At 36.5% G+C, this 26275-nt stretch overlaps 1 protein-coding gene across 6 annotated transcripts in view; it reads left to right on the forward strand.

The window, feature by feature from the left end:
• PDS5B (PDS5 cohesin associated factor B) overlaps nucleotides 1–26275 on the forward strand; it is a 160947-nt gene that overhangs the window by 29298 nt on the left and 105374 nt on the right. For all 6 annotated transcript variants that reach the window (XM_081046588.1, XM_081046583.1, XM_081046584.1 and 3 more), the window contains exons 2-3: nucleotides 20648–20774; nucleotides 23850–24053. In XM_081046588.1, the coding sequence (XP_080902714.1) occupies nucleotides 20667–20774; nucleotides 23850–24053 (312 nt within the window). In that variant the 5' untranslated portion in view covers nucleotides 20648–20666. The remainder of the gene's footprint in view (nucleotides 1–20647; nucleotides 20775–23849; nucleotides 24054–26275) is intronic.

The following is a 26275-nucleotide window of genomic DNA, read 5'->3' on the forward strand; positions in this document are numbered from 1 at the left end:
AATTAGCTCTTGTGATTTGTTAAGTAGAGAAATTAACATAATGCAGAAGTACCATTGGTTATAAACGTCTTTTTTTCCAGCACGTTAATGTTTTGAAGCATTTGAGGGTAATCTTTTTTCCAAACATAACATTTTAACAGTGTCAGAGGATATTTATAAAAGAGCTGAAAATCCTAAATGCAAGTCAAAACCACAGTGAGCCATCAGCTCACACCTGTTAGAATGGCTGTTATCAAAAAGATAAGCACTAACAAGTGTTGGTGAGGATGTGGAGAAAAGGGAACCCTTCTTCACTTTGTGGGATTGCAAACTGGTGCGATTGCAAACTGGTGCAGCCACAATGGAGAACAGTATGGCATCGATTCCTTAAAAAAATTAAAATTAAAACTACCACGGGATCTTAACAATTCCACAGCTGGGTATTTATCTAAAGGAAATGAAAACACTAATCAGAAGAGATGTCAGCACTCCCATGTTCACTGCAGCATTATTTACAGTAGTCAAGATGTGGGAACAACGTAAATGTGCACTGGTGGGTGATTAAAGATAACGTGGTGTGTGGTTTTCAGTCATAAAAAGGAAGGAAATCTTGCCATTTGTGACAACATGGATGAACCTTGAGGGCATTATGCTAAGGGAAATAACTCAGAGAAAGTCAAATACTGTATGATCTCACTTATATGTGGAATCTAAAAAAAAAAACCCCAAACCCTGAACTCATAGGTACAGGAACAGATTAGTGGTTGCTGCATTCGAGGGGAGGGTGTGGGCGAGATAGGTCGAAGAGGTCAAAAGGTACAAACTTCCAGTTACAGAATAAGTCATAGGGATGTAGTGTGTCGCATGGTGACAATAGTTAATAATACTGTATTATATATTTGAAAGTTGCTACGAGAGTAGATCTTAAAAGTTGTCTTCACAAAAAAAATTGTAACTATAAATGGTGATGGTTGTTAACTGGACTTATTGTGATCATTTCACAATATATGCATACATCGAATCATTATACACCTAATGTTATATGTCAGTTATACCTCACATTAACAAAGGAAATCTTAGATTATGGGATCGTACATTATGTTTGAAGTTCTATTGCATCTAGATGTGTGACAAAAAGATTGTTTGGGTTTATTGTGCAATTTAAAAAAAACTGCAAATCCTGATGCAGACTTGCCTTTTTTACAGTAGAAGATTATAATAGCTTCAAGAATCCCTAATCTTTCTATGTGAAGCTGTCTGGTACAACTACAAGTGCATGTGAAATACATATGAGGCTGTTTTCCCCTCGTGTATAAGAAAAATTTGAAGGGTGTCACTGGATTAAATTTTAAGTTTTGTCAAAATTTTGCGTACTAGAAGTACTTGTAAGGACCTACATCTTGAAGAAGGGGGAAATTTTAGCTCCAAGATTTAGGGCTGAAAAATTTGATAATGCTGCTGGGAGCAAATGCCCATGAGTCTGACTGTGCTGGTATTTTATTAGGGTTGTTTGTGAATGTAATCTGTCCATGGCTTTGAAAGTGTGATTTTTCAGAACGTGGGGTTTTTCTAGAAACGTGCATTTGTTGTAACGTACCTGTACTTGTTTCTGTCTAAAGATCTGTCACGTCTTTGTGCCTTTGCTCATCACTCAGGGCTTCCTCTGCCCCAAATCCTCACCAAGCCTTCCTGTCATGTCACACAGCTTACATTCAGTTCCAGCCCTGTGATGTGCAGCTGGACAACTCTCTTCCGTCTTTCACAAAATGAACTGTTCTCTTTTTTGTGTTTCCTTCAAAACACTCATTTTGTGTGTACAAGTGTGTACAAGTCAGTGATTTTTAGCAAATTTAGTGTGCAGCCATTTTCCTCCAAACATCACTCGTGTCCGTTTTTTGTCACTCTTTTCTAACCCCCAGCCCCAGACGATGAATCTATTTTCTGTTTCTGTAGATTTGCCTTTCACATGTTTCATGTGAATGTGATCACACCATATGTAGTCTTTTGTGTTTGGTTTCTTTTACTTGGATAATGTTTTTTGAGGTTCATCATATTGTATCATGCATTGGTACTTTTTTTTATTTCTGATTAGTATTCCATTGTATGGATATAACAAATTTTGTGTATCCACCAGTTAATAGACATTTGGATTGTTTACACTTTTTGGCTAATATGAATTACAATCTTGGGGGCTATTAGGATGCATTGTTAAACTTTGCATATAAAAATCCCCATGGAAGTTTTTGCAAGTGCAAGTGTTTGGTCCTGAGTATTAGGGGATTCAAGTGTGCTCCAAAGACTGGGAACCTTTAGGTGAAGGGTATAGGCCTTGAGAATCAGATATGGATTAGTTCCAGTTAATTGTTGGATAGCTTCAACATAGTTAATCTCTCCAATACTCAGCCTCCTCATTTACAAAATGGGCATAATTATGATTCATCTCATTATTAAAAACATTTGTTGACCTCTTGCTTTTTGCCCTTCATTGTATTATGCATTAAGTATACAGCAGTGAACAAAATAGCATTCTTGTTTTTATGCAGTTTGAACTTGAGAAGAAACGTATTAGAAGATAAATATTTATAATTATGATAAGTTCTTGGAAGGAAAACTCCAGGGGTGGTGTGGGAGCATGTAGTAGTGTTTAATTTAGCTTGAGAAATTGACATGGTAGGAGAATGGAAAAGGCAGTGTTAAGCGGGCATGCAGAAAAGAGAGTGCCAGGGAAATGTTTTTGAAGCAGAAAGAATAGCACACTGAGACAGGAGGATCTTGGTTTGGTGCTTTTAAGAGGTGACTGGAATGTAGTGAGAAAGTGGTCAGATTAGTATTGTGTATTTAGAATGTATTCTAAGGGCAGTGGAAATCTATTTTAAGAATTTTAAGTAAGACTTGAAGAGATTAGCTTATTAAGATTATTCAGGCTCTTATATGAAGAATGAATTGGAGGGCGGCTTAGATTAGGTTGTGGGGAAGTCATGGCCAAGTGAGGGTGGATTTCATTTAAGTTTTGCAGGTAACATTTACAGGACTCAGTGGTTGCTTTAAAGTGTTGAAAGAGAATTGTCAACGGTCACTCCCAGTTTTCGGGAGGAATAAGTGGGGTACACTAAGGCACCATATATAGAGAGAAGAATGAAGGAGGAGGATGTGTGTGTGGGGGGGTATGGGGGTTGGGGAATTTGGGAGAAAGTATGTTGTTTAGTTTTGGGTATTTTACATTCAAGACGCCTTTGAGACTACCCACGTGGGAATGTTAAGTGGACGGTTGTATTAGGTTGGTGCAAAAGTAATTGCTGTTTTGCAAGTATTTTTAACCTTTTAAATTGCAATTACTTTTATAAGGATTGCACCAACCTAATATATAAGGATTGGAGTTCAAAAAAGCACTCTCAGTGGTGTATGAATTCATTATTTTAAAGTCTTTGGAGTAGCTTTAGGAAAGCTTACGACAAAAGCCTTTGAAGAAAAAACAAGTTAAAAAGCGAATGAAGTGGCCAGAATTGAACTCTGATAAATTACTAATATTTAGAGGCTGAGTGCATTTGAAGGAAACAGAGGAGACAGGAGTGACCAGTAGGGAAGGAGAACAATGAGGAAAAGGTAACGAGGAGGGAAAAGAGTGTTTCACGGAGGAGGCTGCTGTCAGCTGTGTGTCACTACTGAGATCAATAAAATAAGGATTAGAAAAGTGTTTATTTGATTTGGCAACATGGAAATTAATGACTTTCAGTTAGCTTTTACGGCATAACAAATTACCCCAAAAGTTAATGGCTTAAAACAGCCACTATTTATTTAGCTCCCAACTCTGCAGGTTGGCAGTTTGGGTTTGGCTTAGCCGGGCAGTTCTACTGATACAGGTCACCCTTAGCCAGTCTCCCTCCTGCATCCCTGGTCACCTAGGGGTTTGTCTGGGGCTGGCTTGTTCCTGATTATGGCTGGGATAACTAACTGGGCCTCATTCCACATTCTCTCATTTTCCAGTGGAATAACGTCTGTCTGGGTTTGTGCACGTTACAAGCAGAGTTTCAAGAGCAGCAAGTCAGTCAACCTAACGACAAGCACTTACTAACCTTTCCAGGGTTCCATTGGCCAAAGCAAGTCATAAGATCATGTCATATTGAAGGGCTGGAAAGACACTCTTCTCCATGGGAGGAGCAATGGTCACATTACGAGGGTGTAGATACAGGGAGGGGAAATCTGATGCAGTTTTTGAAGTTGGCCACAATGATTACGGCAAAAGCATTATTGTTGGAAACAAGATTAGTTTAGTATGAAAAGTGAATGAGAACTGAAGATGTTGCGGTAGAAAGTATAGGTTACATTTGGAGAAGCTTGGCTGTGAAGGTAATTTGAGAGAAGACAGTAGCTGGAGGGGTATTTGTAGTCTAAGTAGGTAGGTTGGGTTTTCTTTCCTCTGCCTGGATGCGAATGCCTTTCCTCCACTCAAGAACAAAGTAGTATTGAATCCTGAGAGAGAGGGTCTAGTAGACACAGAGGCAAGAGGTGTTAACTAAGGAAGTGAAAGTCTCCGAGAAACCTGAAGGGTGGGGTTTTGTGCACCCGTGTGAAGGAGGTAGGTTTTCATTTGGGGGGGGCGGGCTCCATGCCTTCTGGTATCAGGAAGGAGGGAGGGAGTGGGTATAAGCACAGCAGGTAGGCAAGTAGGTTTGATGATGGGACACAGAAAGTTCCTGTTTGATGGAGCTTCCGCTTTCTCAGTGAAGAAGAGGCAGTCTGCTGAGAGTGGGAGGTTGTGCAGGAATGTTCTTGACACAATGCAATATATAGGTGATGTGTTACAGAAATGTATACTTGGCACCTATATAACTTTACTAACCAGTGTCCCCCCAATACATTTAATAAAGATTGAGAAAAGAATGTGTGCTTGAGGTTTGATCTGAATAGCAAAGTACATAATTTTATCCTCCCACCCAATGGAACATTGAGCTGACTACTTACTAGAGAAATACCTACCACTCATTCAATAAAGGAGAGATACTATCGTTATTAATATAAAAAGTATTACTTTAAAGGGACTCAACATTTTCTGTGCCATTAATTAGAAACTGGAGTTAGTTGACATGTTCCACGGTCTGGAGATATTTTTTCTGTTTGAATCAGTTTCACTCTGCTCCCTTCTAGAACATTGATTGTCCTTAAAAAGGATGTAGGCATGAGAGTAATAACCATATGTTTAACCTTTTGTAAAGAAACATTAGCAAAAATATGAACAGAACGGGTCTGCTTTTTAAAAGAACTTCCTTAAGTATTTAAAATTACTTTGTTTTATCAGAACACATAAGAATAACAAGAATAATTTAAATACACTTCATTTGAATTAATAAAGATTAATTCAAGCTGAATGGTGGGTTGGTTAGTGGTAACATTGTAGAAAAAAGCAGCTTTTTGTTTTCAATAGTTGGAAAAAATGTAAGTATGGGCTTACGGTTATATCCTTAGGGGGGGAGAGGAACGTAATTTATTGTGTGTATTATTCTCTTAGAAAACAGTCCCTGAAGCGTTTTGGTCACCCCTGGCCGAGAGTACCCGCACTTACTCTGTAACGACTGGGGGGTGTTGTCTTTAATGGGGGGCGCCATCTGCTGGTTGGACGCGGTACCGCTTGTGAGAAGACTGCCTTTTGCAGTTAGACTCTTCACAAAATCTTGTTTTCCTTTTAATTCCACCTCAAACCTGGAGTAAAGTCCCAGGAGGGAAAGCAGCTTTCAATAAACTTGGCTAAGTTGGGGTTCTAGTAAATGATCTGATTTGATTTGTGTGACTGAACTTGTTGTCTCATACTGGATTTTTAAAGAAAAATTGTCATGAAAATGGCAGATCCCTCTTTATTTCTTCCCAGATCAATTAGAAAATACGATTATTGTTACTGCTTTTGTCCTTACTCTTTAATTCAGTCAATGCTTTGTTCTTGTTTTTTGTTCATGGAAAGGATTGTAAATATTCTTACTACTGTCTCTTACTTTCATCTTATTTGTTTACATCTGATAATATCAGAATAAAAAATGATTCCACTGTTTTTTTTCTTCTGTTAGTATGATTTTAAAAAACATTGGTATGTTTCCTTTAATTAATAACCATTTTATTTGAACGTATTCAATGAGTGTATAAACTCTTTAGTATGAAAATATTTTCTTGTGTTTTAATTAGTGTTCACATGGACATAAAAATGTAAATATAACAATATAGATGCAATAATTTTTTTAATTAACTGCTTTCTGAAAGTATGTTTTAAATTACCTTTTAAAAGCAGGGAAATTCTAGAGTATCATAGTTTTACTATAAATTGATGGTAAGTTAAAAACTTACATTTTTAAAACAGAAAAATTGGCGCACTTCCATAGTATATAAGATGGAATCTTACACAGGTCAGTTTTATATAGATTATTTTTTAAGTACAGTTATTTTCTCATTTTCAGTGTATTTGCCCTACCTTAAATGTGAATAATTGAAATTCCACAAAAATGAAAGGAATTATGTCAAACAATTTCTTGGACACACTGTTTAACCGCAGAGAAGCAGCTATATATATCATTATCTTTTTTACATTGATTGCCAATAACAATTGAAGATTCTTGTTTCTTGTACCCTTCCTTTCTTCTGCATTGCTCCCTTCCTTCTCCCTCTTTGTCCTTCCCCCTTTGGGTTTTCTCTTACCTTGTAATATGGTGTTCATTCCTGTTATTTTCCAGAAACTTCTTTCTGAAAGATCACCTTACCAAGTCTGAGGGAGTATTTGCTGAGGTCATTTTGTATGTGTCAGTGACACGTATTTCTGAAATAATCTGCACTATCTGCCATCCTTGTATTTTCAAACATTTTTTTAAATACTTTATTCTTAATTTTTCTATTTTTCTTGACTCTCTTTGGTTTTCCTTTCTGCCCCCACCCTCACCCCGTATCAGTGTAGGTATTTCCTCAAGGTTCAGTCTTGGTATCTCAGCTCATTCTACACATTTTCTGTTTTGATTTTGTAAACCTACAAAGCATAAGCTGCACATGGTCCTAAAATATATTCTTGACTTTTCTCTAGAACTTCAGAGCTGCATCTCCAGTTGCCTTGTAGGCCAAACTTAATTTTTCCCAAGAATTGATCTCTTTCTGATTTTTCTGTATCTCTATTACAGTGAGGGCAGAGATTTTATATATTTCGCTTATTAATTACATTTTTAATGCCTAATGCTCAATAGTATATTGCACTAAATAAATTCTCAGTAAATATTTAAATAATTGACTTTACAGGAACAAAGTTTTTGAATCTTGTAATCATAAGCCTTGTTTTCTAGTCGTTGCCTTCAGTCAGCTTCTCATCACTCTTACCTGGAATTTTGTAGCAGTTTTCTAACTGGTTTTACCGTATTTGATTTCTCCTCTAGTCTGCACTGCCTGTTGTACCCACCGTTTCGTAGTATAGTGAAGGTTATTCCTTCAGCAAGTATTTCCTGAGCACCTGCTTTGTGCTAGGCTCTGATAAATGCTACATAAAATGCTTATGCTGTCACTGTCGTAAGGAGGTAACAGTCTAGTAGGAGAAACAGACATAGAAATAAAAAGTTTATTAAATATGATGTGGTGAAGGCTAATTATGGCATGTTCAAAGTTTGCCTAGCTGAAGGGGGGAGCCTAGCTCTACCTGGAGACATCAGGGAAAGTTTAAACATAGACTTGAGACTTTAAGATACATAGAGATTACTTAGGGGATGAGGGCCAGTAAGTATGCCTTCCTCTGAGGAAACAGCCAGTGTGTATTCACAGAGGTATTTCAAATCTCTGCTTGTGGTATCGTTGCTTATAAAACTGAAGTGCAAACTGAGTAAACTGATCCTTTTTTGGCTCTTATCTTTCATTCTTAGCTCCTTTTACTTCCTTCCACCTTTTTCTTCAGTCGTACTTCTAGACCAGTAACATTCTGAACTTTCTTCTCAGAGATTTATTCAGATGTTTCTTTTGTCCTTTTGCCATGTATGTTCTTACCACTTCATCCCCATCCACTTACAGAAGTGGGCTCTTTTTCATTGTTATTTTTTTCCAAGCTTGTTGGTTGTTATTTTGGTGGATAACTTTAGAATTTATGTGTGGTTTAATTATTTGAGAAGTCTGTTTCCTTTGGTAGACGGAGACCCGTCTTCCTCATTTTGCCCTAAAGTCACTGCTAAAGAGTTCTGCAAGTATAGACACGTGGTGAATTTGGACTTGCTCAGTACAGTGGTACCTCGGTTTTCAAGCATGATCCGTTCCGGAAGACTGTTCGAGTTCTGAAACGTTCGAAAACCAAGACACGGTTTCCCCATAGAAAGTAATGCAAAATGGATTAATCCATTCCAGACCTTTAAAAATCAACCCCTAAAACTGCAAATTTAGCATGAATTTTACTATCTAATGATACCATAGATCCATAAAATGTATGGCGTTCGTAAACCAAAATATTCGTCAACGGAGCCATTCAAAAACCGAGGTACCACTGTATTTTCTTTTTTGATTGAAGGAACACAGCAATGAGGTTCGTTCTGTTCTTGCTTTTCCTAGCTTGAAGTCATGAAGTTGTTTTCCTATATCATATTCTAAAATCTTTTACAGCTTCTATATTTAGGTCATTAATCTATCTGTAATTTTCATTTTGTGTATGATGTGAGGTATGCGTACAGTGTCATTTTTTTCCATATAATATGGAAAGTGTCTCAGAACTTTGCAAGGACTTTTTAAAATTAAAGAAATTTAAGCAACTTTATTGAGGTATAATTTACATACCATAAAGCTAATAAAACGCACCCATTTCAAGTGTACGCTTCAGTGTTTTTTAGTAAATTTACTGAAACGTGCAACCACCACCATAATCCAGTTCAAGAACACGTCCATTGACCTTCGTGCCAATTATGGCTAATCCCTCAGTGGAATCTTTAGTTTTTCATCTTGAGATCTCTGCAGCATCCAGGACTGTTGGCCACTCCCTGTCTTGAAACTTGGTGTACCTTACCTTGTGACACAGCTTCTTCCAGGGTCCTCTCCCTACCTCTTCAGTTATTCTCAGATTCCTTTCTAGGCTGTTTTTCATCTGCCCATTTCTTAAAGATGGGTCTTCTGTCATCTCTTCCTTGGCTTGCCTCTACCCTTCTCACTTTACAAGTCTTCCTGACTACTCTTATCTGTGCCGCTTGTTTTATTAATATCTATCACTGAGTATCCCAGTCTCTCTCTAGCTCAGATAGTTTTCTGCAGATCTAACTGCCCACGGGCCTTTTCTTTTCTTTTTTCTCCTTCCTTTTTATTCAGCGCAGGAGGGAAAGCATTTATTTCCCAAAGGGTGCCTGAAGATCTCTTATTTTTTTACAGCTTTATTGAAGTATAATTGATAACAAGGAACCTGCACACATTTAATGTATATATTTTGATGAGTTTGGATATGTGCACATACATATGATGACATTACTGTAGCCAAGGCAATAAACACAGCCATCACTTCCAAAAATTTCCTGTGTCTTCCCCCCCTTTTTTTATAAGAACATGTAACATGAGATCTAGCCTCTTAACAAGTTTTTAAGTACACAACAATATTGTTATCTGTAGGCGCTATGTTGTACAGCAGATCTCTGTAGCTTAATCGTCTTGTATAACTGTAATTTTGTACCCGTTAAATAACAACTTCCAAGTTTTTCCTCCTCTCATCCCATTGCAACCTGTATTCTGTTTTTTGTTTCTATGAGTTTGACTAGTTTAGACACTCATATAAATGCAATCATGCAGTGTTTGTTCTTCTATGGCAGATTTCACTCAGCATCATGTCTTCCAGATCCATCCATGTCATTGCAAATGGTAGAATTTCTTTTTTTAAGGCTAAATAATACTCCATGGTAATTATATGCCATTTTTTCTTCATTCATCTGTTGTTGTTTGGGTTGTTTTCATGTCTTAGCTATTGTGAATAATGTTGCAATGAACATGAGTGTGCAGCTATCTCTTCAGATCCTGATTTCCATTCTTTTGGATAAAATAGCCAAGATTGGGATTGCTGTATTATATGATAGTTCTGTTTTTAAAATTTTTTTAGGAACCTCCATACTGTTTTTCCTAGTGGCTGCATCACTTTACATTCCCACCAACAGTGAACAATGGTAGCAATTTCTCCACATCTTTGCCAGTACTTGTTATCTTTCGGATTTTTTGTCGTTGTTTTGTTTTTTTTGGTAATGGCCATCCTGACAGGTGTGAAGTGATACCTCATTGTGCTTTTTATTTGCATTTCTCAGTGGTGAAAAATGGAAAGCTTTTCGTCTAAGGTCAGGTACAAGACAAGAATTCCCACTCTTGGAAGTTGTAGACAGAGCAGTTAGACAAGAAAAAAGATATAAAAGACATTCAAATCAGAAAGGAAGAAGTAAAATTACCTGTTCACAGATGACATGATGTTATATGTAGAAACGCTAAAGACCCTACCAAAAAATTCTTAGCATTAATAAGTTTAGTAAAGTTGCAGGATATAAAATCGACATGTAAATATCAGTTATGTTTCTATACTGACAATAAATTATCTGAAAAGGAAATTAAGAAAACAATCCCTTCATAATAGCATCAAAAAGAAAAAAATAACTTAGGAATGAACTTGACCAAGGAGGTGAAAGACTTGTGTATTAAAAACTAAATATGTTGATGAAAGAAATAAAAGAATACACAAATGGGAAATTACATCTAGTGTTCAGTGGGTTGGAAGACTTAATAGTGTTAAAACATTAAGTGATATTCAGAATTTGTTATTTTGTTCTCTCTGTCCCTTCCTGACTGATGTGCCCCACCACATCATAGATTGTTTCATGTTGTGGATCTAAGACGCCTGATATTTCCCATTGATTTGTCTTTTTCTGCACCAATGCACACCATCTGAATTACTTTACCGTTATAATGGGTTTTAATAATCTGATAGAACAAGTTCAGTCACTGTGATTTTCTGCAGTATCTTGCTGTTCTCGGTCTTTTCATTTACATACAGTTTTTTAAGAATTTAGTATGTTTCTTTAAAAATCAAAACTTGGGCTTAAGATTAAGATCAGTTGGGAAGATTTGGTGTATTTATAGTATTTGAGACTTCTAAATATCCATGAACATGGTATTTCTTCATTTGTTTCAGTTTTCTTTCTTATTTCTGTCAGTAAAACTTTATGGTTTTCTCTGTAAAAGTGCATCATTTTCTAGGATGTTTTTACTTTTAAATGTAAATTGTATTTTTAAACTTTTTGGTTGCTGGTCATAGGAATGTAATTGTTTTGCTTTGTAAAACCTTTTTTTATTTTGAAAGAACAATGGACATGAAGTTGCAAAATAGTACATAGAGTCCTGTGAGCCCTTCACCTCTTCTACTGATGGTGACATCTAACGGTAGTATGATATCAAATGAGGAAATTGACATTGGTATGACATTGTTAATTAGATTACAGACCTAACTCAGTTTTCTCATTTTTGCATGACATTTTGTTTTGCACGTGTGTCTGAAGTTCTGTGTACTTTGATCCTGTGTATAGATTCATGTCACCACTACCATACCCTCATGCTACTCTTCATTCTCATCTGTGCCCCTGGTAACCACTAATCTCTTCTTCACATCTGTTCTTTTGTCATTTTGAGAATGTTAAATGAATGGAACTGTATGATACCGTGTTTCCCCGAAAATAAGACCTAGCCGGACCATCAGCACTAATACATCTTTTGGAGCAAAAATTAATGTAAGATCTGGTCTTATGTGAGACCTGGTATTATATTAGAGCTGGTGTTATGTTGTGTTATGTTATACGTTATGTTATGTTGTGTTGTGTTATGTTATGTTATGCTATGTTATGTTATGTTGTGTTATGTTGTTATGTGGTGTTATGTTATATGTTATGTTATGTTATGCGTTATGTTATGCGTTATGTCATACCCAGTCTTATATAAGACTATATAAGACCTGGTCTTATGTAAGACCGGGTATTACTTTATACCCGGTCTTAATACCCGGTCTTATAGTGATATAAGACCGTGTCTGACTGGGTCTTATATTAATTTTTGCTCCAAAAGACACATTAGAGCTGATTGTCCGGCTAGGTCTTATTTGCGGGGAAACACGGTATGTAACCTCTGACATTGTCTCTTTCAGTAAGCATAATGACCATAAGTTGCTTATGTCAGTAAATCAGTTCTTTTTATTGCTGAGTAGTATTTCATCGTATGGATCTATCAGAGTGTGTTTAACCATTCACCTCTTGAAGGGCGTTTGGATTTCTTCCAATTTGGGGGTATATGAATAAAGCTGCTGTAAACATTCTTGTGCATATTTATATGAACACAAGCTCTCATTTCTCTGGGATAAATGCCCAAGAGTACATTTTCTGGTTTGTATGATAAACGCATGTTTAGTTTTATGAGAAACCGCAAGACCATGTTCAGCTCTGGCTGTATGTGCTAGTTTACATTTCTCCCAGCAGTGTGTGATGGACCCAGTTTCTTTGCGACTTTATCTACATTTGATGTTAGCACTTTAATTTTAGCCATCTTAATAGTGTATAGTGGTATCTCATTGTGGTTTTAACTTAAATTTTCCTAATTATTGATGAGGTTGAACATCTTTTCTTGTGCTTATCTGCCATCTGTATGTCCTCTTCTAATATCTCTTCATGTTTTTTGCCCATTTTGTAATTGGATTGTTTTCATAGTCACCTTTTGAATTCTTTATATATTCTACATACAAGTCCTTTGTCCTATATGTATTTTCAGATATTTCCTCTAAATCTGTAATTTAGCTTTTGATTCTCTTAATGGGAATTTTTCACAGAGCAAGTTCTTAATTTTTGAAGTTCAGTTTATCAGTTTTTCCTTTTATGAATCTTGCTTTTAGTATCATTTGTAAAAACTCTTCACACAGCCCCAGTAGTGAAGATTTTCTTTCATGTTTTCTTCTAAAAGTTTTTTTTACATTTTATATTTAAATACATGATCTATTTTTAATTTTTGTGTAGAATATGAGGTGTTAGGTCATTTTTTTTTTTCATTTGTCTATATCCAGCTGCTCCAGCAGCACTAGTGGAAAAAACTGTTAATTGCTCCATTGATTTGCTTTTGTACCTTTGTAAAAATCAATGGGGCATACTTGTGTGGATCGCTTTCTGGGTTGCCTGTTCTGTTCCATTGATCTACATGTCTGTCTCTCTGCCAATATTACATTGTCTTGTTTATTGTAGCTATAGGGAATTTTAAATTTGTGTAGAATGATTTCCTTCCTCCCACTTCATTCTTTTCAAATATTATCTCATCTATTTTAGTTTCTTCACCTTTCTGTGTAAATATTAGAATAAGCTTGTCTGTATCAATGAAAAGTCTTGCTGGGATGTTGTTAGAATCTCTTAACCTATAGATCAATTTGCGGGAAAATTGACATCTTTACTGTGGTCAGCCTTCCAATCCATGGACATGGTATATGACTCCATTTAGATCTTCTTGGTTTCCTTTATCGTTATTTTATAATTTTTAGCATACCAATCCTATATATGTTTTGTTAGTTTTATACTGAAGTGTTTAATTAATGGGGGAATGACTGAAAATAGTGCTGTCCTTTTAACTTAGGTTTCCACCTGTTCCTTGCTAGTATAGAGAAGAAATATAATTGATTTTTGTGTGTTCCTTATAACCTGCAACCTTAATGAACTAGGTTCTTAATGAACTAGGTTGTTGTTTTTTTCTTTTTGTAGATTCCCTTGGTAACTTCTATAAAGGCAATTATGTCATCTGGAAGTAGGAACAGTTTTAATTCTTTCTTTCCAATTTGTATGCCTTTATTTCCTTTTTCTTGCCTTGTTGTGCTGGCGAGGGTCTCCGGTATTATGTTGAATAAGAGTTGTGAGAGCAAACATCCTTCTTGTTTCTGATCTTGAGAGGAATTAGTCTTTCACCATTAATTAAGTATTGTGTTAGCTGTAGGTAATATTTTATATTGATTTTTCTACTTTATAAGGTTTTTCTACTCTATAAGGTTGCTAATAAACTCAGTCTTATTAATTCTGTTGTTTGATCTGTAAATCCTTTTGGAGTTTCTATATACATAATCACATAATCTACAAATAATGACTGTTTTGTTCCTTTTTATCTTTATACTCTCTTTTCCTTGTTGACTCGCATCTCTATTACAGCGTTAAATAGAAATAACGTTAGCAGGTGTGCTTGTGTAGGTCCTGATCACAAGGAAGAAGCTTCCAGTGAATCATTAATAAGTATGTTATATTGTGAGGTGTTTGTAGTGCCTGACCTTTCTCAGGTAAAGGAAATTTCACCTAATTCTAAGTTTGTTAAGCTTGGTTTTCTTGTTGTTGTTCGTTTGTTTTAGTCATGAATTGATGTTGAATTCCATCAAACTTTTTTTCTTCGTTTACTGAGATTATCACATGATTTTTATTTTTTAATGTTAATGTGTTGAATTCAACCTTGCATTTTTTTGGGATACACCCAGTTTATATGTTGCTATATTTGGTTTTCTAATACTTTGTTTAGGAATTTTGAATCTATGTTTATGAGCAAGATTGGTTTGTGATTTTTCCCTTTCTCTTATTTTTCTCATTGGGATTTCATATCATGATTATGCTAGTTAGTTGCATAAAATTAGTTGGAAAGGATTCCCTTGTTTTCTAGTCTTTGGAGCTGTTCACGTGACAAATTACAGTTGGGCCCCATTATCCTCAGGTAATACACTGTGAGATCCCCAGTGGCTGGCTGAAACCACGGATACCTTGTTTCCCGAAAATAAGACCTAGCTGGACCATAAGCTTTAATGCGTCTTTTGGAGCAAAAATTAATTTTTACTCCAAAAGACACATTAGAGCTGATTGCCCGGCCAGGTCTTATTTTCGGGGAAACACGGTACTACCAATCCCTTTATTTACTATATTGTTTCCTATGTACACATACCTTTTCATTGAAAGGAAGCACTTTTTGGCTTTTCTTTGGCATATCCAAATTGCCAGCGCCACTATTCTTGCACTTCGGGGCCCTTATTAAGTAAAATAAGGGTGACTAGAACACAAGCACTGAGGTACCGTGCCAGTCCTCTGACCACCGACATGGTCAGATGGTCAGACCGAGATGACTACTAGGTGACTATCAGTGGGGAGGTAGCATGTGCAGCGTGGCTTTGCTGGACAAGGATGATTCACAACCTGGGCAGGCCGGAGTGGGACGGTGCCAGGTTCCTCATGCTACTCAGAATGGCATGCACTTTAAAACTTATGAATTGTTTGTTTATGCAATTTTCCGTTTCATATTTTTGGACCGTGGTTGACCACAGTTAATAGAAACTGCAGAAAGCAAAACTATGGATAACGGGGGACTAATATATTTCTGCCTCAATTATTTGGTAGAACTCACTGGTACAGTCTTCTAGACTTGGATGTTTTATTTTGTGGATTTGTTGATGACTTAGTTTCTTTTTTTTTAAATTTATTTTTTATTTTATTTATTTTATTATTTTAGTTTTTTTTTTTTTAGTTTCTTAATTGTATCTTTTTCTTGATCATTTTTGGTAAGGTGTAGATTTTCTCCATTTTATCTAAATTTTCAAGTGTTGGTATGTCAAAAATTTGTACAACTGGCCTGTGATTTTTGCCTGTGTTGATCCTTGCTTGTTTTCTTTTGATTCATTCATTATTAGGAAGTACTTTCAAATTTTTAAATGTTTGGAGATTTTCTTTTTTTTTATTAGTTTCAGGTGCAAAAGACAAGGTAATACTTAGATGTTCATCATTTATATCCCTCACACTGTGGACCCTCCTCCCCCATTCCCCCATCCGCTATCCCTCCGATATCGCACCGAGCCATCACATTACATATATAAAATTATAGTTGGCATTCATTATTGTTTAGCTTCAGGTGTACAGTGCCGTGATCAGGCATCTACAGCATCCCTGAGGTGGTCTCCCAAATGGGACACGTGTCCATCGGATACCCTACAAAATCTTTACAACATTATTGATTATGTTCCCCAAATTAATTTTCAAAAACCCTGAGGCCATTTTGTGGTTACCGACTGTTTTCTAATCCCCTCACCTTCCCCCTTATCCCCACCCCCCCACCCATCTAACAACCCTCAGTTTTTCCTCTTTGTCCCCAAAACTGTTTCTGATTAGTTCATTCACTTATTCTTTTCTTTAGATTCCCCATATAAGTGAGATCATATGGTACTTGTCTTTCTCTTTCTGACTTATTTCACTTAACATAATGTTCTCTAGATCCATCCATGTTGTTGCAAATGGTAAGATTTCTTTTTTCTTTATGGCTACGTAATACTCCATTGTATAAATGTACCACAGTTTCTTAATCCAGTTATCTACCGATGGGCATTTCAGTTGTTTCCATATCTTGGCTATTGTGTAGTGCTGCAATAAACATAGGAGTGCATAAAGATTTTTGAATTGGAGTTTTGGGTTTCTCCGGATAGACACCTAGGAGTGGAATTGCTGGATCATAGGGTAGTTCCATTTTCAGATTCCTGAGATACCTCCGTACTGTTTTCCATAGTGGCTGCACCAATCTGCAATCCCACCAACAGTGCACAAGCGTTCCCTTTTCTCCACATCCGCGTCAGCACTTGTTGTTTGTTGATTTATTGATGATAGCCATTTTGACTGGGGTGAGGTGGTATCTCATTGTGGTTTTTATTTGCATTTCTCTGATGGTTAGTGAGGTTGAGCATTTCTTCATATGTCTGTTTGCCATCTGTATGTCCTTTTTAGAAAAATGTCTCTTCATGTTCTCTGCCCATTTTTTAATTGTGGAGATTTTCTTTTTGTTGTTGAAGTACGATGCAATTCAGAAAAGTGTAAAAATTATAAGTGTCTAGCTCTGTGACTTTAAACAAAGTGAAAACAGTAGTGTTAGCAGCATCCAGAAAATGAAGTAGAACATTATCTATACCTAAGAAATCCCATTATCCCCCTTTTCAGTTATATTTCGTACCAAAGATTTTCACAATCCTCACTTTTAACATCAGAGATTAGGTTTCCTTGTTTTTGAACTTCTGTAGAAATGTATATACTGTGTTCTGTTTGATGTCTAGCTTCTTTCACATGACTTTTTGTAATGTTAATGTTGTGTGAAGCAATAGTTCATTCTTTCTATAATTGTATTGTATTCCGTTGTAACGAATATGCTACAAACACAAGGCACTTGTGTTTTCTGTTTTGACAACTATGAATGGTATTGCTATGAACATTTTTATACATATTTTGTGGTGGACATGTGTATGTGTTTCTGTTGAATAAGTACAAAGGAGTGCGTCCTGGGGACTGCTCTTTTATTTTTATTTTTAAATTTCTATTTAGCCTAAGTGTTCTTTTTTGTTTAGTGATTGCATAGTACATTGTTTCATCCTTTTACTTCCAGCATGTTATACCTATATTTTTAAATGTTTTTTGTAAGCTCTATATTGAAATTTTAAAATCTTCACCTTTTAACCTGATCATTTATATCAGACTGTGCTAAGCAATATATAATACATTATTTTAGCTTTCAACTTTTGTTTCGCTGATTTGTCTTTATTTTACCATATTCTTGAAACTTACATTCCTTGAATGTAAACTTGAGCTTTGCAATTATATTCTTTTCCCACAGTGAGGATGACATTTTGCTGTGTTAATATTGTCGATTTGAGAAGTCACCTATTAGTTCAAATACTGTCCCTGGTGAGGTAATATTTCTGCTTTAAGGTGTTTGTTCTCTGGAATTATTATTATTTTGAATTATTTCTGTTTGGCTTCTTGAATTTCTGGATTGGTATTTTATGATATTCACCTCAGACAGCAGCCTCTGCCTCATTTCTTTACTTCTAGTGATCCCATGAATCATTAAAGTTAAACCTATCCTTTTTCTGTACCTTGTGTTTTTGTGTTTCTCTGTTCTCTATTTTTGGACAATTTCTTCTGACCACTCTTCCAGTTCGCTAATTTTAATAGCTTTTTAAATACGCTAATAATAAATTAATTTTTTAAGTTTTATATTTTAGTTTGTCCATTTTCAGAAGTTTTACTTTTTGTTCAAATCTCTTAGTTTACTCTTTTTATTCCTTGTAGATAATTTAGACTTGTGTTTTATTTCTTTAAAATTATAAATATAGTATTTTTGTAATCTGTTTGATAATTATAGCATCTGAAGTCTTTGTGGGTCTGTTTTTAGGGTCTGGTTCTGGTGGTTTTTGCTCATAGTAACTTGTTCCCTTAGGCACTTGGTAATTTTTGACTTGATAATGCTCATTGTCCTAGAACCATCATAGTGGGGATTCTTTGAGGCATGCAGTGACGGTCCCCTCCTGTAGGCAGGGCTTGAAATTATTGGTATTAGGTGGTTGGGGATACTACCAGTCGGCGGTTACTGAGTTCATGTGTTGAGATTCTCTGGACTACTTGGGTAACGTGGACTGCAGTAAATGTGCTGGCCCATGGCCAAAGCTAACTATGTATTAGGTTGGTGCAAAAGTAATTGCGGCTTTAAGTTTGTTTATTCCTGTAGCGTAAAAATCCATGCTTCGGGATTCAGCGAACTCTTGGAAAACATTTTCTGCATTGTGCTGGTTGTGGAAGCGTTTTTCCCTACAAAAAGTTGTCAAGATGCTTGAAGTGGTATCGGTTGGAGAGACGTAAGGTGAATGTGGCAGATGAGGCAAAACTCCGTAGCCCAATTCTTTCAACGTTTGAAGCGTTGGTTGTGCGACGTGCGGTAGTGTTGTCATGGAGAAGAACTGGGCCCTTTCTGTTGACCAAAGCCGGCTGCAGGCATTGCAGTTTGCGTGCCTCTCATCAATGTGCTGATCATACCTCTCAGATGCAGTGGTTTTGCCAGGATTCAGAAAGCTGTAGTGGATCAGACTGGCAGCAGACACCAAAGTGACCTTAACCTCTTTTTGGTGCAAGTTTGGCTTTGGGAAGTGCTTTGCAGCATCTTCCTGGTCCAACCACTGAGCTGGTCGTCACTGGTTGTCCTATAAAATCCACTTTTCATCATCGCACGTCACAGTCCAATTGCGAAATGGTTCGTTGTGTAGAATAAGAGAAGACAACACTTCAAAATGATGATATTTTTGATTTTTGAGCTCATGAAGCACCTACTTACCGAGGTTTTTCACTTTTCCAATTTGCTTCAAATGCTAAGTGACTGTAGTAGAATGGTCGACATTGAGTTCTTCGGCAACTTCTCGCGTAGTTGTAAGAGGATCAGCTTCGATGGTTGCTCTCAGTTGGTTGTTGTCAACTTGTGATGGTCGGCCACTGCGCTCCTCGTCTTCAAGGCTCTCGTTTCCTTCACAAAACTTCTTGAACCACCACTGCACTATACGTTCGTTAGCAGTTCCTGGGCCAAATGCGTTGATGTTGCAACCTGCCTCCATTGCTTTATGACCCATTTTGAACACGAATAAGAGAATTGCTCGAATTTGCTTTCTGTCTGACATCATTTCCATAGTCTAAACAGCAAGTAATGAGTCATTAGCAAAAAACATAAAGCGAGAAATGTGCATTAAAATGATGTATCACATAACCACATTTATTTAAGAATGTATTCCAATATCAAATGGCAAATTTCAACATTGCAAAAACCACAAGTACTTTTGCACCAACCTGATAGCTGTTTCTCCCTTGTATCGATTATTATTTTGCTCTGCTGTCCCCTGTGGGTGGTGATGGGGGCATTGGGTACATTTTGATTGCTGGTTTACTCCCTTGCAGGTGTTATCTTTTTGGTGGTAGTATAGTGTTCCACATTAATCTCAGGAAGGTCTGTTATTGACATTCCACCTTGACAGGTTCAAATTTAGCTTTGTTCCGTTTGTCCCATAAGGCCACCAAAACCAAACTCTAGGTTTGTCAGGGTTGGCAAGTGCCCTCAGGGCATAAATGGATGTAATGCTCCAGTGCTCCATTTACTTCTCTGGGTTCCTGCCTTCTCTTTTGTACTGCTTTAAAAATACGCTTTTTGGGCCGGCCCGGTGGCTCAGGTGGTTGGAGTGCCGTGCTCCTAACGCCAAGGTTGTCGGTTTGATTCCCACATGGGCCAGTGAGCTGCGCCCTCTACATCTAAGATTGTGGACAACGGCTCTCCCTGGAGCTGGGCTGTTGTGAGCTGCCATGGGCTGCTGTGTGCTGCGAGGAGCGGCTGGTGGCCAGCGTGAGTGGCCAGCAGCCATCATGAGCTGCTGTGAGCAGCCAACCGACAACCGGTGACCCGACTGCCTCAGGGTGGGGGGGGCACGGGGGGGGGTGAGCTCAAGGCTCTTAATACCAGCATGGGCCAGGGAGCTGTGTCCTACACAACTAGACTGAGAAACAACAGCTTGAACCGGAGCGGAGGGTGGGGGAGGCAGAAGAAGGGGGGAAAAGTGCTTTTTTTGGATATTTTTTTCTATCATTAATGTTTTTGTAGTTGGAAGGAGATTAGTGCAAATAAATTACTTTGCTACTAATGGAAATGAAAATAAAAATTTTAAATTTGGGGAATGTTCAGTAAAGTGATTTTCATTCATTAGATAAGTGAATTACTATAAATTAGGAGGTAGTTATAAACTATTGGGGGGTGCAGGTTATTTTTCATGTTTATTATGAATGTTGTTTATACCTATTTTTTTGGTTTGCGTCTAATAGTTTTCTCGTTTTAGGGGTAAAAATATTTCCATCATGGCTCATTCAAAGACAAGGACCAATGATGGAAAAATTACTTATCCTCCTGGTGTCAAGGAAATCTCAGATAAAATATCTAAAGAGGAGATGGTGAGACGGTTAAAGGTGAGTTATGTTAATATTTTGGGGCATCTGTTTGTGGTTGGGGGGGGTCACCTGTGGAAATCACATAGGGTTATATCTTGTGTAGTTTGAAAAAGCAAGTCAAAGCAGAGAACGGCAGGGAAATGTTCTCTGAGAGTGGAGTTGATAATGACTTGTAGAGTTGCCTTAGCTACTGTTAATGGGAGATATATTGGAAAGGTGAAGCTTAGGTTTCCTAGAGCCTCCTATACTTAGGTACAAAGAACAAATCCATAATACTCTTATATTCGTTTCTGTCTGTAGAAAGTTGTCTCCTTTCTCTTGTATCTCATTTATTTCATAAAACAACTATTTTTATTTGAGAAAGGCAGTTTTAAGTTTTTGTACTGAGTACTCAGGCTGTATTTTACTTTCTCTTAAGTTATTTTGAGGGTGGGTTAAAAAGCTTTACTTTTAGCTTCTCTTCTGACATGCAACAGTGAAGATTGAATGTGAACTTCCATAGATGAGGCAGTCACTCTATGGCTAGAGTCTCTTTATTCCGGGGGAACCAAAAAATGTTTACAAGTGGACACTTTGGTCAGTGTTGCTCAAGCAGTCGTTGACCGTAATCAGAAGTGTCTGGACGCTGATGGTAACTACTCTGACCACCTCTTGTAATTGCAGAAGTCAAACGTGACTTGTATTCATCTCTGTTATCGGTATATATTAAGTATTACAGTTTTAATACAGTTTTCCTTTCTTAAAATGTGTATACATTTTTTTGGCACCCTGTGTATGTGTTTGAATAATATTTCACTTTTCCTTCAGAGCAGTGATGGTCTCTGTGATTGTTAAGATGGTCAAAGGAAAAAAGTGGCCTAAGTGAATGTTAAACTAATTTATCAATTAGTTCAGATGTTCTTATTTATATTTTTTTCCCCTTCTAGGTTGTATCTACCTAGTCACTTTTTTTTGTTTGATATATTATTATTTACTAGTATTTCAAGACTGGAAAACTGGCCTTCATTAATCATTGAAGGCCCAGGAAATTTTAAAGCAAAGTACTTACTTTATAGCTATTGCTGCATGGTTTATTTTTATTAGAAGAAAAGGACCCTGATACTACTATAAATTTCATGTAGTGTTAGTATTATACTTTTATGCATAAAGTATTAAGATGCCAAATGTCAGATGTTTATTATTCAAAGGAAAATATCTTTGAGTACATTAAATTTACCAATATGTAGATATTTTATCTAGTGGGAACTTGTATTTTATTCCTTTCTGTATATGACATTTTTTATTTTCCGTGTATCTGCGTTTTCTTGACTGTCTGAATTTTTAGAGAAATGAATACATTTATTTCCTCTGATTTGTTTATATTTCAGCAATGATAGGTAAACAAACATCTTTATTGTTTGCTAAAAAACTAATGTTAGCACAGAGACTACACTTATGAGCTGATTAGCATTTAAGTATCTTTTAGAGATGTTATTTTCTCAGACATCTTTTGTTAGTTTAGAGAACTCATATGAGTTACTAATGAGATCTATAGCACCATTTAAGTTGTAGGTGGTGGTGAGGAATGCCTCTTTTCTAGACTTTGGGTGAACTTTGTTGTTTGTTAGTCTTGGGATGATTTTCACACTGCTCGCATTCAGTGTTTGTAGTATGCGTTTGTTATTTTGTAGATTTTCCTAATTTACACTTCCCACTATTTTAGCAACCTTCTTAGATAAAATATCAAAAGGACATAGTGTGGGGTGATAGTAATTTTTTACATGTACAACTACAGATGTAAGTTATATAAATTTGTTATTATGTCAGGTATCTTTGTTTATATAATTTCTAGAGTTTCCTATAACATTTTATTCAAAGAAACAGTTCTCTGCATATAGGTCTTTTACTTTCTTCATCTCTTGTCATAATACAATAGGCCATCAATGCATATATCTTAAAAGTAGTACAATTTAAAATTTAGGAGCATAGTCCTGGATATTAAGTAAGTGTAGTGCTAGCCTGGAAGGATTCGTTTACTCTTGGTTCTGGCATCCGACATTACAGAATGAGGGTCTGCTCCATGAGGAACATTGTTTCCTACGGCTTCTCTGAGAGTCCGGTAAGACACGGGACAGTTTATCACTCTTCAGCAGAGTGGAAATCCTTGCAGTATGTCTCCAGGACCGAGGCCTGGACCCGGGAACTGCCTGGCCCGCTGTTGTCATTGATTAGTATTTGCAGCACCGCCTAGTGGAGGCCAGACGGTCACCTTTCCATTAGAGCTGGGTTTCAGTGTCTGTTCCTGTCAGTCAAGTTCCGCAGTTTCAAGTGTCATTTCAAGTGGGAGTAGTATAGACTGACTGCTAATACTGAAATTAGAGAAAGCCCCTCACAGAATTCAAACTGTATTGTTCCTTACCGTTTGTGTTTTCATCCCACTTCTTTTATGTTAATGTTTTTGAAAAAGGGACCATTTGCTGTAGTTTCCTTCTGCTCGTTCTGTACATGCCATTGAGGCTTACTAAGGAACTGTGTACATCACATTCTCTCTTCCTGTGGCACAAGAAAGGTCTTGTTGGATGCTATGGGAGTTTTTTCATGATAGCTTTTTAACGTTTAGGGACGCATCCTCGTCATCCTTTCTTGAATCTGTTTATATTTTCTTTTTTAGCTTAATAGTCCATGTATTGGGAGTGATTTATGGCTCAGATGGAAAAATAAATTGTCATCCTAGGTTTTTCTTTAGGGGTATACTTTTTCTCAAAATAAAAAGATTAACTGTATAATTTTTTTAAAGGATGCTATTTTTAAGAAGGACATACTCCTTTAGTCCAGTTGTAACAGTGAGAACAGAAGCACTATGAAGTCTAGGTTTAAACTTTTAAAATCTGGTTAGCAGGTATGATGAGGGTATGGAAAGTATTTTACTTAGTCATTGAAAGAAAAGTTATTTACCCTAAAGTTTAGAAGGATCTTTTTCTCAGACACTTTCAGGGGGAAAATGAAAGTATATTTATTGGAAGCTAACCATTGCAATTAATATGGCTTTTATTTCAAACGACTGTTTCTACATGGGGGATTTGATTACTTGATAAATGTTTTGTTTTTGTATAGATGGTTGTGAAAACTTTTATGGATATGGACCAGGACTCTGAAGAAGAAAAGGAGCTTTATTTAAACCTAGCTTTACATCTTGCTTCAGATTTTTTCCTCAAGCATCCCGATAAAGATGTTCGCTTACTGGTAGCCTGCTGCCTTGCTGATATTTTCAGGATTTATGCTCCTGAAGCTCCTTACACATCCCCTGATAAACTAAAGGCAAGTACTGATTTAAAGAACTGCCAAGATTAACTGATACTTTATTTTTCTAGCTAAAGTGGGAGTTAAAGTATTTAGATAATTTCTTTGGATTCTTTGTTAAACCTCTGTTTTCTTTAGAACTTACTTCCTCCCCACAGCCCTATCCCCAGTTTAGTACTTACTTTTATAAAACATTTTCTGATCTTCAGGATAAGAAGTAGATAAATACAGTATGTTCTCTACTTTTTATGTCGTCAGCTCTATTTCAGTGTCACTTGGGGTACTCTTCCTTTTCCTTACTTGGGGTACGCTTCCTTTTCTACACGAAATTTTGTCATATTTAAGACCATGTTCATTATTTAAAAGACAGTATTTAGTGTAGACCTGAATTTATATGAATCTTAATTCATTTAATGGGAGGTATCATGTGGATTGTTTTGAAGAAAATAAAATGAACAAAATTTTAATGAGAAGGTGGAAAAGACACCTTGGTTACAGTAGTTGTAAGTAAAGCCATATGAATGGAAAAATCTTTAAAAGATGAGAAAAGAAGTGGAATTGCATGATTAAACTAGCTGGTAGAAAGCACAAAATAATTAGAGCTGTGCAAAAGTATATGGAATAAGGCAGAGTAAGAAGAAAATTAGAAAAACCAACAACAGTAAAAGATAATTGTGGAAACTGTGGGTTAGAGAATGAGTCCATAGGAAGATTATTAATACTCAGTGTGAAAAATTGGAAGACAATTTAGGTTTATTTTATTTAACAAATATTGATGTTAATTATGTACCAGGAACTGGGTATACAGTGGTGAAAAACAGCCCAGATTTGGTTCTTGAGCTCATGGAGTTGCTCCTTGATAATTGGAGTGAGAAACCTGCTCATTTGATCAAATCTGCCAAAATTTCAGTATGGAATGCCCAAACCGGTTTGGGCCTGCTTGTTTCATGTTTTGATTGGTAAAAGAATCTCATGGGAGCGATAGGGGGCAATATTTGTCATCTAAAAATGTAACTGAATGGTAAGAGTTGAGAATGGTTAGAGACTGAAAGTAGATAACCTGTGAGACTTGAAGTAAGATACACACCTGTGGAGGTGTGTATTCCCAGGTGTATGTATCTGATTTCTAACTGTGACCCTCTAATTTGGAGGCACTTCATTGGTTTAAGGAGTGGTTGTATTTGGTTGACTGGGAGCTGTAGCTCTTCCTCAGTGGTCTTGTTGGCTTCTCCTGAAGAGGCAAGTCTAACTTAAGAGGGCTGCTACACGACTTTTTCTACTTGTGAATTTCTCAGTTTGCATAATCAGTGACCTGTCTCAAGGCTTTGGGGGTAATTAAAGGTCCTCCGGAAAAGCAACTACAGATCTGTTCTGTTTGTAACAGGAAGGCAATATTTATGAGAGGAATATTGCAGAGCTGAGATTAAACTGGAATCTTTTTTTGAATTATTTCACAGCTGAAAAATTCAAAATGTCTTTCTGGTCAATTTTTTTGGTCCTTAATTTTAAATGTCCTTTTTATTTTATTGGGGTAGTATTTTATTGGGGTGTTTTCTAAATATTTATGGAATAGTTTTCACTCTTTTGATTAGCATCAAGGTCATATTTTTCTTTGTCTACAATAGTAATAAAAGAAAATTGTGACACTTTAATTCACCTTTCCATTGTCAGCTTCCTGTTGTCCTCAGAAAACCCTTTTCATACACCTGACTTCAGGTTTAGGTCCGTTATTGTTGGAGAGATTATAAATGAGTGATTGTTGTCTTTCCATCTCCAGGTAGAATCAACATGGCCCTTAGTTCTCTCAGTCAAACCAGAAGGGTTCATTCATGCAGGACATACTTTTTAAAGTATTACTATCAAAGTAACTGTTTTTGAAGGATGTACTTTTGATAGTATTTTTCTTGAAAACCTGCTTAGTCATCTGCATATTACATTTCTTCCCTTTTAAAAATATGCTTGTTGATCATTTTTCTGATAAGGGAAACATTTTTTTCTCCTTGTATTAGCATGTGTCCTTTGCAGAATTAGCTTTCATAATTTTAACCTTTTCCAGACTTTTCCAAAACATCATCTCCAGAAAAGTTTGACTCAGTGACATTAACTCTATCTCTATCCAGGTACAAACGGGTTGGGGATAGATTGAGAAACGGTGGGGAAAAAGAAGTTTAATGAGTAGATAAGTAGACTGACAAGTTCACTTCTAAGGGTCTTGTTTAAATTTCTAAGCTTCTGCACTT

This window comes from Rhinolophus hipposideros, assembly GCF_964194185.1.
Source record: "Rhinolophus hipposideros genome assembly, chromosome: 4".
Classification (NCBI taxonomy): Eukaryota; Metazoa; Chordata; class Mammalia; order Chiroptera; family Rhinolophidae; genus Rhinolophus; species Rhinolophus hipposideros.